A 14,846-nucleotide genomic window follows, 5' to 3' on the forward strand; every position below is an offset into this window, starting at 1 on the left:
ACCCCATAATTAACCTCAGCTATCCATGGTTTATGAGGTTTATTTTACAGTTATATTGCAGGTTACAATATTATGCTGAGGTCTGCTCAACCAAGGCTAGTACATGAGTTTTGTGAAGGTGTTTCTCTGCCCAACATTAACTATTTTTGAGTTAGAGATCATCTTAGAGATCACAAAAACATCACAACCATTCACAAATACTTGCTTACAATGAACAAATGTATTGTCGCAAGCATTGCCACAAATTGGTTAGGCCTGGGTTAGGGTTGACATCTTTCAACAGACTGACTGCATTTACCACAGTGTAACTCTCTCCTTACTAGATATGTAGTAAAAATAGAGGTATCAATGTATATTATTCACAGAATAATACCTGCCTAATCTTGTGTAGACCACCTGCCTAATATTTTGTTGGTCTCCCTTTTGCTGCTAAAACAGCACTGACCCGTCAAGGCATGGACTCCACTAGATCCCTGAAGGTGTACTGTGGTTTCTTGCACCAAGATGTTAGCAGCAGATCCTGTACGTCCTGTAAGTTGCGAGGTGGGGCCTCCATGGATTGGACTTGTTTGTCCAGCACATCCCATGGATGTTTGATTGGATTGAGATCTGGGGAATTTGGAGGCTAAGTCAACACCTCAATATCGTTGTTGTGCTCATCAAACCATTCCTGAACCATTTTTGCTTTGTGGCACGGAGCATTATCCTGTTGAAAGAGGTCACAGCCATCAGGAAATACTGTTTCCATGAAAGGATGTACATGGTCTGTAACAATGCTTAGGTAGGTGGTACGTGTCCAGGTAACATCCTCATGGACGGCAGGAGCCAAGGTTTCCCAGCAGAACATTGCGCAAAGCATGACACTGCGTCTTCTGGCTTGCATCTTTCCATAGTGCATCTTGGTGCCATGCGTTTCCCAGGTAAGCGACACAAACGCACCCAGCCATCCTTGTGATGTAAAAGAAAATCAGTGTTCTTCAGTTCACCTGTCAGTGGTCATAATGTTATGCCTGATCAGTGTGTGTGTGTGTGTGTATATATATATATATATATATATATATATATATATATATATCCAACATATTACAAATGACGCATGTGTATACAACTCTGGAAAAAAAAATAAGAGACCACTGCAAAATAATCAGTTTCTTATGTTTTTTTCTTACAGGTACATGTATTGGTGCAATGAACAGTTTTGTTTAATTTTTTGTGAACTGCTGATAATATTTCTCCTAAATTCCAAATATAACTATTGTTATTTAGAGTGTATATTTAAAGGAAATGACAACACATCAAAATAACCCAAGATCATGCAGTATTTGCAGAGCTTTAATAACTCAAATAAAACAAAATGCAAATAATTTGTAAACAAATTGTGTTAATGCCTTGGCTAAATAACATTAAGAAATCAGTATTTGGTGGAATAACCCTGATTTGCATGCGTTTTGGCTCCATGCTCTCCACCAGTTTTTCACATTGCTGTTGGGAAACTTTATACCACTCTTTTTGCAAAAAAGCAAACAGCTCAGCTTTACTTGATGGTATGTGACCATCCATCTTCCTCTTGATGACATTCCAGAGGTTTTCAGTAAGGGTTCAAATCTGGAGATTGGGTATTTCTTCATTTATGGAATGTGTTGTTGCAATTCGTTAGCACATGACGTCCCCGAACTACATTACCCATGATGCATCAGCTCTTCATGAAACGAGAGTGCGACAACATTGTATCAGCTCGAGGAACTTCTGTTCTGTCATTTGGCTTTTAGGATCGGATCTTAGGTTTTAATAACACAAAACATTTATTTATTAATTGAACGTGTCAAATCGCCGAGGAGTTTTAGGGTTCAAAAGTTTGAGGTAATTTTTTCTTCCCGGAAGTACTCGACTACTAAACTATTAGGAGTCACATCTTGTTGTCAGCGTTTTTTTTTTGTTTTGTTTTGTTTTACATAATACATTCATAATGTAATTTAAATGTCATAATTAATCAGGTGCAATCATCGGTTGTTGCTTACAGGCTTTTGCATAATTGGAGTTGTGATTTATTTTTGTGTTGCCACGTATGCTGCAGTTTTGTTTTCCTGTTCTACCTGTACAGAACACCATTGTTGTTTTTTTTCTATAATAAAATGGAGATCTCTGTGGCTTTTGATTCTTCTCAAACCTCATGCATTTCAGATTAGTGGTTGATTTAATTAAGAAAGTAAGAACATTCATGATAGGAAGTCTTCAAATAGATAATCTTTAGACATTGTCTTATTTTATGCACAATCACAGTCTCCCTAATACATTTATCACGTTTCCCTTCTACTACCATTTAAAGGTAAAATCCACTCTGAACAACTTGCATATTAATGTAATTTAATGTAATTACCCTGCTGAAGAATTCAAAACCTACTAAATTTCTTATAATTTCCCAGCCTTTTATGGCATGTCTCAGTTGCATCATATAGTGCGAGTGCATTTTGCATTTGATCGTGAGTGAGTGTGTACATGATATCATCAGTAAAACAGATATCATCAGTAAAACAGCAAGCTGACAAGATTAGCTACAGCCTTAAAACATTCGATTACTGTAGGACAAACTGTGACCTTTAAAGCCGACCAATTACCTGAATTGGTGGTCTATTCATGCCCCAGAGATCAGGCCTATCCCATAACAAAGCTGGACCCCAAAGTAAATCATTAAGCTCCTGAGTTGTAGCTTATCGTTAATAACATTCCATGTTGAACTTTAGGCCCGCACCGAAATCGGACAGCATTTCAGTGCACGAGGTGTAGAGCTAGGAAGAGGCGAGAGTGTGTAGGAGACAGCACATTCATGATACATTCATTTTACATCTGATGTGAATAAGGCTTTATTCCAGCATACGACTGTCCCCTGAGTGAGACAGGACACCTCCAGGTTGACCATTAACCTCTTTATTGATTACAACCTGTTCTCTTCATCATTCCAGTTCTGCAGTGCTCGGTGGATCCTGATGCAAAGTTCATCTCCGTGTGCTGAACGAGTTGAACTCTTAACATCTGTATTTTGCTAGAAACAGTCCTGAAGACTCATTATTGCTGGATTTAAAAACACTATGGCAAAGTCTGGATATGGCTACTACCGGACTACTATTTTCCTTGCCATGTTTGTGGGCTATACACTGTATTGCTTCAACAGGAAGACCTTCTCCTTTGTAATGCCTTCTGTAATGCAAGAGATCAAGTTGGAAAAAGATGACTTGGGTAGGAGCACATAATTTTATTGAACTATTTATTCTTATACTAATCTTGTATGCATCTTAAAGTTCTCAGATTTGTATATCCACAGTTACTATTAACCTTTACCTAATAAGCCTGTAGTAAGTTAAGAGCACTAACACAATCAATCTCAGACCTTTGGCTTTGTTGTAGTTGTGCATGTTGCGTGTCCGGCACTTCTAATTGTCTTAAAACAAAAGCTGACATCAGTTAAGCCAACGTGAAATGAGAGATGAGATCGTTTTCTCATATCCTGTCTCACACATTTCAGACACTCATTCTGAAATATAATGACTCTCCACACCATCATAAAGAATTCTTGTTTTATCTTTCCATGTCGCAGGTCTTATCACCAGCAGCCAGTCTCTGGCCTATGCTATCAGCAAGTTCATTAGTGGGGTGCTCTCCGATCAGATAAGTGCACGATGGCTTTTCTCCATTGGCCTTTTCATGGTGGGTGGCATCAATGTTCTGTTCTCACAGTCCTCCACTGTGGCCATGTTCTCTGGGCTCTGGTTCCTGAATGGACTTGGCCAGGGATTTGGATGGCCGGCATGTGGAAAAGTGCTTCGCAAGGTATGGATTTTATGAAGCCATGGATTTATTGAATAAAGTCGAATCACTTATAAACTGCCAAAACAGTGTTGTGGCTGCTTCAGGATCTTAGAAAGTATGAAAATTTTATATAGGTACTTAGCTGACCATGTATTAGATGCAACTTATTCACTTTATCATTTAAACCTACCATAAGGAGGAACAGCAGTAGGAATTTTGGGCCCCCTCACAGGTCAAAGCATTCGGCTTTGTGCCTTAGACAACTTTTTGCTCTTGATGAGAATTTTCATCCCATAGATTTCCATTGGAACCCTGTCTACTCTTGACTCTTTGGGCTATCCACCCCTACACATACACATTCATGAGATCATGCATATAGTTATACAAACTAAATATAGTCCATCTGTTGTTATATACAGGTACGTAACACATACAAATATATTATTCTGAGAGAATAGACAATGTGTTCTAAACGCATACAAATAGAGATATGAATAGACAGTGCACTATTTTTATTGTCTATCATCATAATTAGTTGGATCCAGTAGCTGGACCTAAACACTTCCTTAGTGATGAATATTCTGGCCTGGAATGCTTTTATCTAGAGAGTGGCTGTTTGTGCCTTGTGCCTTTTTTATTGTTATGGAATCATTATTAAAAGAAAATCTTAAACATACAGGCATTATATCACCCAAGCCCCAATAAAATCCGAGGATTGTGTCAGGAAGACCATCCTGTATGAAACCTGTGGCAAATCATATATGCGGTTTAGATGGTCTGCTTTTTCCAAGCCTGAACAGGGAGCAGGCAAAGGACAACAATAACATTATTAAAAAAATGAGGTTTAAAGTATCATATTTTTTTTACTAGCAGCATCATTAAACGTACAGGTTTCAATCCAGACACAGAGGTTTGGAGCATTGTACAGATGTAGATAGAGGCACTGCATTACACCGTTACTATACACTGCTTGTTAGTCCTCAATCTACTCTATCCATAAATGGAACATGTCTACCACTGCTCAGATATAATTTATGTGGTGACCGTTTTTAGCACAGCAGGGACACGTGTTGTCTATAGCAACAAATGGTTAACCGTTAGTAACAGTATACTGTACATACAAAATGCATGGTAGATAAAAACTGATCTAATTTCCAGTGAGTATAAAGTAAGTGTAAGGTTTACATAAAAATCTGGAGCTTTAGCAAATATGTGGTATTCTGAATGAGTTACTTGTTCACTGTACCAAAAGCTATGGGGCTGCTGACAACCATTCATGAGTATGAATTACTGAAATTTACCAGTTTGACTCTGTATTCATCTTTTCAGTGGTTTGAGCCATCTCAGTTTGGGACGTGGTGGGCAGTGCTGTCTTCCAGCATGAACCTAGCTGGTGGACTGGGACCAATCATTGCCACACTTCTGGCTGAAAGCTACAGCTGGAGGTCTACTCTATCCATCTCAGGCCTGAATTGTATGGTCATGTCAGTGGTCTGTCTGCTGGTGATCCAGAATGAGCCTAAAGATGTTGGACTGCCCAGTATAGAGGCTAACGCAAAGAAAGGCAAAGCAGGTTTGAGCATGTTTGTTGGTTCATATAACATACATGAACAATCTGTGTTACCATGCTGTTGTTGCATTAAGCAGTGTTCCAGTTTAGCTTGTGTAGGGCTTTTCTTATCTTTATAAGCTTTAAGCAGAAATCAGTTGATAAGAGCAGTGTGCCACCAGAACATGACCATATCCTGATACTGGATATATTTACAATGTGAATTAAGACTAAGAAATAATATGAAGGTCTGCTTCAGGTAGAAATGACTGAAAGATTTTATAGGCAGTCTATTTTCTTCTTATTTGTTTTCCATGAGAAAAATGCCTGCTCTTGCACAGTCGAGTAATGGACTCTGTACCAGTGTGTCCCTCATGTGAGGTAAACATGGACAGAACGGATCAGAGTTAGGTTATTGAAGGTCACAGTAAAATATGCTCACTCACAGAAGCTCTATTAAAGCAGATCTTTGTTTTGGTCAGCATTTAGGAATTTTAATTTAAAGCTCGCTTGGTTACTCCTCGATGTTATCAGCTTACTGTTAAAGCAAAAACTGTTTCTGAGAATCAGTTCAGTCACATGCAGACTTTGGTTAAAAATCACTTCTTAGCTTAGACCGAATACATCCACTGGAATAACACATCTGTAGCATATTTACTACAAGCAAAATTCTGATGTGTTTCTTTGTACCGAGAGAGAAATATATGCCACGTGCATTTACTTGAAAATCATTCATAGTAAACGTCTAAGAAAACTTATCTCTCTTCAGTCCTCTTCCTTTTTGTAAATCTAACTCCAAATCTGTATTATTCTTATTATCTTTTCATAAATCGGACTACTAATTCTGATGTTACAAAACCTCTGGAATAATTATAATAATTAGAATTACCTTACTGTGTGTTGATCCAATGTTTTTCTATGCTATTATCTCATGTCTTTGTCATAAGACAAAATACAGTAGTTTTAGTTTCTAATCTATGTATCATTTTGTAATCTAATTTTATTTTAAATGTTATTAACACTACAATTCTTCAAATGCCCTTAGGCTCTCATTATAAACAAAGAAAAGTAAAGAGTCTTTCAGTTCCTCAGTACTGAGAATTGTGATGAAATAGTTTTTGAACAGTACTCAAACCTCACACAATACACTTGGATGGAGATTGAAAAAATGTCCTTTTGTAAGCAGAATTCATTCTATTTTAAACTGTCAATAACATTTTTTTGTAAATTCTATTTTTGTCTTTTTCCAGCCTCTAGTAGGGATAAGAGCACCTTGAAGGAGTTCCTTCTATCACCATATCTGTGGTTATTGTCATTCAGCTACTTGGTAGTGTTTGGAGTGAAGACTGCTTGCACAGACTGGGGGCAGCTCTTCCTCATCCAGGAAAAGGGCCAGTCAGCATTGATGGGTAATGTGGATTGGTTTATTACTGAAATATTCAGAATGAGCAAAAGCCTTTTACAGAAGCATTTCAACTTCTGTATTTGCATGTAGAAGAAAATATTTGATATATTATATTGTAACATGAGAGAACAACCCTGATATTAAGGTGTCATAGCTTGAAGTGTGACTCTGACTCAGAGTCTGACTTTTTCACAGGCAGTTCTTACATGAGTGCCTTGGAGATTGGAGGGCTGGTGGGCAGTTTAGCTGCTGGATATCTGTCAGACAGGGCTGTAGCACGGGTGAGTTCATATTTTTTAGCCTCTGAGACATTATCATGGGAAATAGTCTTCAATAACAGTGTTCTAAATTATTTTTTGTGATCTCTAGCAAGGACTGCGTGCATACGGTAACCCACGGCATGGTCTCCTGCTGTCCATGATGGCAGGAATATACGTCTCCATGTATCTGTTCCGAACCACTGTCACTCCGGAAAGCTCAAATGTAAGTTTAGGACATTTTAGGTCATTTAAAACAGAGATTTTTTTTGTTTCAAAGGCCATCATGTTATGAAAATGCATTATCAGTAAATCTGTAATGCTTTATTTGTGGTTTTGCAAACCTCAGCATGTCTGCCATGCGAAGTGGAGAAAAAAACACGGAGGATTCAAACTTACTTGCCTCATACCTTATGTACTTTGAAATAGGGAGATCTTTAATTAATTCAGCCAGCATGGAAGATTTCATTAACATCTGATTATTTAAACTATCACACAGGTTTGGATTCTCTCTCTGGGTGCTGTTTTTGGCTTCTCTTCTTATGGACCAATCGCTCTGTTTGGAGTCATTGCTAATGAGAGCGCCCCTTCCAACTACTGTGGAACATCACATGCTATTGTAGCCTTGATGGCAAATGGTAAGGTCTTGCGATGAAACTATAAAATATAAATGATGCTCAAGTTCTTTAACTCTGATTATTTTGTTTCATAAAACATACATTTGACATATCCTTCCTGTTCCAACATGACTGCACACCAGTACACAAATGGATAAGCGAGTGCAGTGCACTGGTGTGCAGTCATGTTGGAACAGGAAGGGGTCATCCCCAAACTGTTCCCACAATGTTGGGAGCACGAAATTGTCCAAAATGTCTTGGTATGCTGAAGCAATAAGAGTTCCTTTGACTGGAACTAAGGGTCCAAGCCCAACCCCTGATTTCGATGATTTGATTAGGGGTGTCCCAAAAACTTTGGCAATATAGTGTATCTAATAATTAACTAATAGCTGGTACATAATTTGACAGAAACATTTTAAAGATGACTGTTGATGTTTTTCTTTTCTTGCCAGTTGGAGGTTTTCTCTCTGGGTTGCCATTCAGCACTATCGCAAAACACTATGGCTGGGACACAGCATTCTGGGTCGCAGAGGTAATCTGCGCTGTCACTACAGTTAGCTTCTTCCTTCTCCGTAACATCCAGACCAAGATGGGACGTGCTATAAAGAAGCTTGATTGATCTTCGATGATACTGGAGCTTCTTTTGGTTCTAAAACTGGTAACAAAATGGTGTTTCCAACACTTACGATTTCTTTAAACCTGATCGTTGCCAGTATGTTCAGTGTAAAATGAAAAGGCAGGATTTTATTGTACATGTGAAGGAATTTGATGTGATGTTTTGTTAAAGTGTAATCATTGGTTTAGGTTAGTATTGTAAAATGAAAAAGTGTGTCATCTGAGGAAGTGAAGTTACTCTGAATATTCCTAAATTGGTTATGGAGTAGCCTTGAAACACTATGAAGATTATGTTTAGGGTGCTTTTGCTTTGGGATAACTTGTTCTCATTTGAGGCATCTGAAAGGAACAAATGTTTAGGAATAAATAAATTTAAACACCATGTCAAAGTTTATCTACACACAGTTAGCTTTAATAGTTACAAATTGTGGGTTTACAAAACAAAAAACATTCCTTTGAACAGATTTTATGGATGCGTAATTGGTGTGAGGTATAATTTGTATTTAATCCTCCAAATCACTTTTCTACTTTGAACCCATAGTGGATAGTATTGCAGATGTAATTATAAAATCAGTATTTTGATAATGAACAAACACCATAGTATTTTAAAGTAGTAACAATTCGATATTTAATCATTCCAAGCGGCGAGTCACAACCACTTCCAGCATGTCATGACTAACATGTCATTTAGATAAGCGAGATAGAGGATTTACAACTCCACCTGAAATTGAGGCAACTCAACATGGTTCTACCTCTTTATTGTTACTCTAACATTGTATGTGGTGTTATGGAAATAAAAGTTGTTCAATAATATAATGAAAACATTTATATTAAATAAAGATGTTAACAAACATCAGATTTTGAAGTTTGATTTCTAATCTTACAGTGGAATCCTTATTGATGCAGTCATATTGTACAGTATGGTGCTAGAAACACAAGACAGTGTTTACCAATAAATAAGAACTTTGTTTCTGCCATTCCAAAAAAAAACTGGATGAAGTCCATTTGCTGTCACTGCTCCCACTGACTTAAATCATTAACACAGATCTGGTTTATTCATCCTTTTGGTTTCCTTCTGATTTAATCCAAATTTTTCAAAGATGTTTTTAGGTATTCCACACATCAGGAATATCCAATAATCCATATTATATACAGTTGGTTGTTGAACCTAGACAGTGCTACATCAAACATGTGGCACTTCTGCTCAGGAACCTGTCCCAAATGTACCAGCCTTCTCTGCTACTTCCAGAGCGCTCTTCAGATTTTGATCAAAAAGTTCACATCTGAAATAAAATGGAACAATATTCATAAATACTGCTTTTGGGTGAATTTATGATGGTAATGCTAAAGAATAAACTACATATATAACCCTAGAACACCAACCTGATGGGCATCTCCAGAGAGTAGAAAGGATTCTTTAAGGCAAAGTCTGAATAGATTTCATAGATCTTTCTCAGGAGCGCGTCAACACCAGACTGGCGAGGATCCGCTAGCACGATGAACTTGATCCCTGTGAAAGTGAGACTGAATCTATTATTTATATTAATTATTATTAACAATTTGTCAGAACTCCTCTACCCCATCCGTCTGAGAAAAGGAAACACCACTGAGATTTCATTAGTGTGGTAGATAGTTCTCAACAGAGCAGTGACACAGACGTGCTAGATGTATGACATAGATGTGTTGAGAAACAGTCCAGTAAACGAATATTACACATCCGTCATCCTCTTTCTGTTGTTCCAAATTGACACTAAAAAGGGCTGGAGGATGATTTATACATGACTGTACTGTACTGACCATTTTCCTATGACACCACACTCCCATGTGTTTTATTCCTTACTTATTTTATATTTACAGTTACATTTAATGGCATTTTACAGACACTCATATCCAGACCAACTTAAATTTATTTCTAGGGCTGGGGAAGATAACGCGTTACTATCGCGTTAACTCATTAATTCATTAACGCCGACAATTATTTTATTGCGCGTTAACACAGTTTTTAAAATTTTGTAAATAATTTAAAAAGTCTGCTGCTCACTGGCTCCGAATACACATACAGACAAACCATGGGTGACGGGAGGGGTGGGATCTCGTTTCGTATTGGCTTGGGATAAACATCATGACGTGTCGGGAGAGGGAGAGGGAGAGGGAGGGAGGGAGGGAGAGAGAGGGAGAGGGAGAGGGAGAGGGAGAGGGAGAGGGAGGGAGGGAGGGAGGGAGGGAGGGAGAGGGAGAGGGAGAGGGAGAGGGAGAGGGAGAGGGAGGGAGGGAGGGAGGGAGGGAGAGAGAGGGAGGCAGGGAGAGAGAGGGAGAGGGAGAGGGAGAGGGAGGGAGAGGGAGAGGGAGAGGGAGGGAGGGAGAGGGAGGGAGGGAGAGGGAGGGAGAGGGAGGGAGGGAGAGGGAGGGAGAGGGAGGGAGGGAGAGAGAGAGAGAGAGAGAGCGCATGCGTTAACTCGCGTTAACTCATGACAATCATGTGATTAATTGCGATTAAAGATTTTAATCGACTGACAGCCCTATTTATTTCATTTATACAACAGAGCAGCTGAAGGTTAAGGGCCTAGCTCAAGTGCCCAGCAGTGTTGTCTTGGTGGTCCTGCTGCCATTGCTGGGCCCTTGAGCGAGGCCCTTAACCCTCAACTATATTTTCTAAAATAACTAAAATGAGTATTAATAAGCACTTCAAGGATGAGGGTTTGGTTTTACAGAGTTTAAACTTAAAAATGCCTTTAAACACTTCACTGCCTCTTGCACCAAACCTTTTTTTTTTAAATATATATATATATATATATATATATATATATATATATATATATCGAGTGCATTATGCTTACCTGTGAGTGTCTGGAAGCAGTGCAGTTTAAACACATCTGTCTCCAGCATTTCGATACCTGAGCTGCCGACCTCAGGAGACAGCTGTGACCCGATGGCAAATAACCTACAAACGAGCAACAGGTTCAGTGTAATAATAAATCTATGATGTAAATACTGATGTAAATATGGTTAAATCCACAACTCTATTTCATATCTGCACTACTACAACTTAACTTGTTTTTTTTTTTTTTATATTTAAGGTTTTCTTCTTAGTCTTATATTTTTGTGTATATAAGCTATATTGCCAAAAGTTTTGGGACACCCCTCCAAATCACTAAATTCAGGTGTTGTTTTTCAGGGTTTGGGCTGGGGCAATTTCATGCTCCTAACATTGTGGGAACATTTTGGGGATGACCCCTTCCTGTTCCAACATGACTGAGCACCAGTGCACAAAGCAAGGTCCATAAAGACATGGATGAGTGAGTTTGGTGTGGAGGAACTTGACTGTCCTGCACAGAGTCCTGACCTCAACCCGATAGAACACCTTCGGGGTGAATTAGAGCGGAGACCGCAAGTCAGGCCAAAACTGGGACGTCTGCCTTTACATGCACATGAATGTAATATGAAGTTGGCCCACCCTTTGCAGCTATAATAGCTTCAACTCTGTTGGGCTTTCCACAAGGCTTTCCACAAAGTTTAGGCGTGACCATTCCTGTAGAAACGTATTTTGTGAGGTTAGGCACTGATGTTGGATGAGAAAGTCTGGCCCACATTCTCCGCTCTAATTCATCCCAAAGGTGTTCTATTGGGTTGAGGTCAGGACTATCTATCTATCTATCTATCTATCTATCTATCTATCTATCTATCTATCTATCTATCAAAAAGTGCAACATGCAACAACAGTTTCAAAGTTTGCCATGTCTTGACTGGAAAACATAACATCTTGTATATTAATTAAATGCACGTACGAGTGGAACATTGAAGCCAGCATGAGTTTCTCATTGGAGGTCAGTCGTGCTCGGCCAAACCGGATAGAAACAGGATAGTTTGATCGATCCTTCAGGTATTCCAGTATTTCCTTTCCTTCTGCTGTGTATTTGCCATTCACGTCCACCCCGTTAATAGAAAGCACAGCGTGACCAACTACAGGAGAAATAAGAGGACAAAAAGTAACAGTAATTTATACCTGCACTTACATACTATATGACCGAAACGTACAAGTAGGTGATCATTTATAAGTCGGTAATAAGGACTTGGATATACGGCATGGATATACGGCTCAGCTAGTTAGCCAGCTAGCAAGTAATCACAGCCCACCTCGGATTCCGTCCCGCTGACCGAATGAAACCACCACCTTCTCATCATGAATCTTGAGTACTATATCGAGTGGAAAGCTAAACGTTTTCTCGACTTCTGTTCGAGGAACATAATTGTCATATTGGTAAATTAGTCCACCGGCCTTGTTGACAACATAAACACTGAATATCGCCATCTTGCGATTCAGAGTGAACAGCTGATGCGGAAACATATCACGTCACATGCACCACGTGACCTCACTGCAACTACTGTGTCAAAATAAGATTACATGGAGGCGTTATGAAATTTATGATGCTTTACTATATATATATTATTTATATATATATATATATATATATATATATATATATATATATATATATATATATATATATAGGGAGAGGTTAGAGGGGTGTCCCAAAACTTTTGGCAATATAGTGTACTCCATTCTTTTGAGACCTTGGCTATTGTAACTGGAAGCTGAAGCCACTTTCCCAGTTTGGGAGTTACAGCCCCTAATGCTCCTATTACCACTGCAACCACTTTGGACCACCTTCTACCCTTTGTGCCTTCTCGGTTTTCTCATGCTCCCTCTTCCTGGTGTTACTGTTGGCTGGGATTGCCATATATATCACAACTGCTATCTTCTGCTTCTCGTCCACCGCCACTGTGTCTGGTTGGTTAGGCAGCAGCTGTTTCTCAGTCTGGAACTCCCTCAGGATCTTAGCTCTACTGTTCCTTAACCAATTTCTATGGTGTGTCCTAATCCTTCAATGTCTATCTATCTATCTATCTATCTATCTATCTATCTATCTATCTATCTATCTATCTATCTATCTATCTATCTATATATCTATCTATCTATCTATCTATATATATATATATATATATATATATATATATATAGTGTGTGATTGTGTGAGTGAATGAGTGTGTGTGTGCCCTGCGATGGGTTGGCACTCCGTCCAGAGCGTATCCTGCCTTGATGCACGATGAGGCCTAAGGCACAGGCTCCCCGTGACCTGAAGATAGATCGGATAAGTGGTACAGACAATGAAATGAAATGAAATATATGTATGGGAGAGAGAGAGAGAGAAGATAACAACATGCTTTAAATTTCCCTTTGGGATGAATAAAGTATCTATCTATCTATCTATCTATCTATCTATCTATCTATCTATCTATCTATCTATCTATCTATCTATCTATCTATCTATCTATCTATCTATCTATCTATCTATCTATCTATCTATCTATCTATCCTTGGTTAAACTCTGAGCTCAGGTTATTATGTGTGTCCTGTCTCACATGTTCTCCCCATGTCCAAGTGGGTTTCCTCTAAGTTCTCAATTTTCCTCTCCCTGTCCAAACACATACTGATTAATTGCAAAGAATAATTGCCACTAGGTGTGAATGTGTGTGCGTGATGGCTTGCGACAGACTGGTGTACCATCTGGGAATTCTCCTGTTTCCTTCTCTGGATCAGATTACATTACATCTAATTAGAGCCCAGTAGATTTCTGATTAGATTATTGGTATAGTTCTGGTTTAAAAAAATAAAATCCATTTCAGTAATAAAGGATGTAACAACAAATTCTTTAAATCTATTAGAAATGATAAGTGATATCTGGCCAAACTGATACAAAGTGACTTATGACAAATGTTTGAGTTTATTAATTAAATAGGTCTCTCACATTATTATTATTATTATTATTATTATTATTATTATTACTGTATTATTATTATTATTATTATTATTATTATTATTATTATTATTATTATTATTATTTTATTTATTTATTTTTTTTACAGAATTGATTTAGGAGGACAAGAAGAACAGCTGTTACTTAAAATAAAAAGTCACATGATATTTTTATTTATGCAGCCGTATGGAAATGTTTTGGAAAACCGCAGAAAATTGGCTCAAGAACATAGAAATTCTACCCCACTCAAGTTTTTGCCAGTAATGAGAAGCCCCAGCCCACTAGCTTATCTTTTCTATAATCCATATTAAGCATCATTGCGCATATTATTTTTTCTTAGTATTAATATTTGTGCATTAAATAAAGCATGGACATCAAGTTTTTCTGACTGGTTTTAGTCAGATAGATAAAGATTGCTTGACTGGGGTGATGCTTAAATTTCTACTGGAATATTATCACTGTATATAGCATTTACACTTAAAATAAATGAAGCATTTTTTAGCCTACATGACAAGTACACGCATAAGGATAAGCATAACCTTTCGTGACAACTGACAGAAACCTACTGAAGTATTTATAGGCTTATTCTAGCAGTCAAATACTACCTGATACTCTGAGTCAGTAGCAGATTTTGTTTGTAATATAAGGCTCTTATGACCTAATTAGAAAATGACAGCTGACTTTGCATCTCAGTGTATTTCTGCTATGTTGCAGTCATATGATGGTGACAAACAAACTGTGACTGGGGTATGAACAAACAGAAGGGAAGCACCATTATAATGC

At 38.1% G+C, this 14,846-nt stretch overlaps 2 protein-coding genes across 2 annotated transcripts; one reads left to right on the plus strand and one right to left on the minus strand.

Moving 5' to 3' along the window:
• Window positions 1-1,704: 1,704 nt before the first annotated feature.
• Window positions 1,705-9,103, plus strand: slc37a4a (solute carrier family 37 member 4a). Its single transcript, XM_058414286.1, has 9 exons — window positions 1,705-1,860; window positions 2,961-3,234; window positions 3,593-3,825; window positions 5,134-5,377; window positions 6,604-6,762; window positions 6,954-7,039; window positions 7,128-7,241; window positions 7,515-7,653; window positions 8,085-9,103. Exons 2-9 carry the CDS (start codon window positions 3,087-3,089, stop codon window positions 8,249-8,251), a joined length of 1,290 nt encoding a protein of 429 aa, XP_058270269.1. The 5' UTR covers window positions 1,705-1,860; window positions 2,961-3,086; the 3' UTR covers window positions 8,252-9,103.
• Window positions 8,632-12,584, minus strand: trappc4 (trafficking protein particle complex subunit 4). Its single transcript, XM_058414290.1, has 5 exons — window positions 12,382-12,584; window positions 12,033-12,207; window positions 11,085-11,188; window positions 9,631-9,757; window positions 8,632-9,530 (listed from the first exon to the last, which is right to left on the minus strand). Exons 1-5 carry the CDS (start codon window positions 12,554-12,556, stop codon window positions 9,452-9,454), a joined length of 660 nt encoding a protein of 219 aa, XP_058270273.1. The 5' UTR covers window positions 12,557-12,584; the 3' UTR covers window positions 8,632-9,451.
• Window positions 12,585-14,846: the final 2,262 nt, after the last annotated feature.

Source organism: Hemibagrus wyckioides, linkage group LG17 (assembly GCF_019097595.1).
Source record: "Hemibagrus wyckioides isolate EC202008001 linkage group LG17, SWU_Hwy_1.0, whole genome shotgun sequence".
Taxonomy (NCBI): domain Eukaryota; kingdom Metazoa; phylum Chordata; class Actinopteri; order Siluriformes; family Bagridae; genus Hemibagrus; species Hemibagrus wyckioides.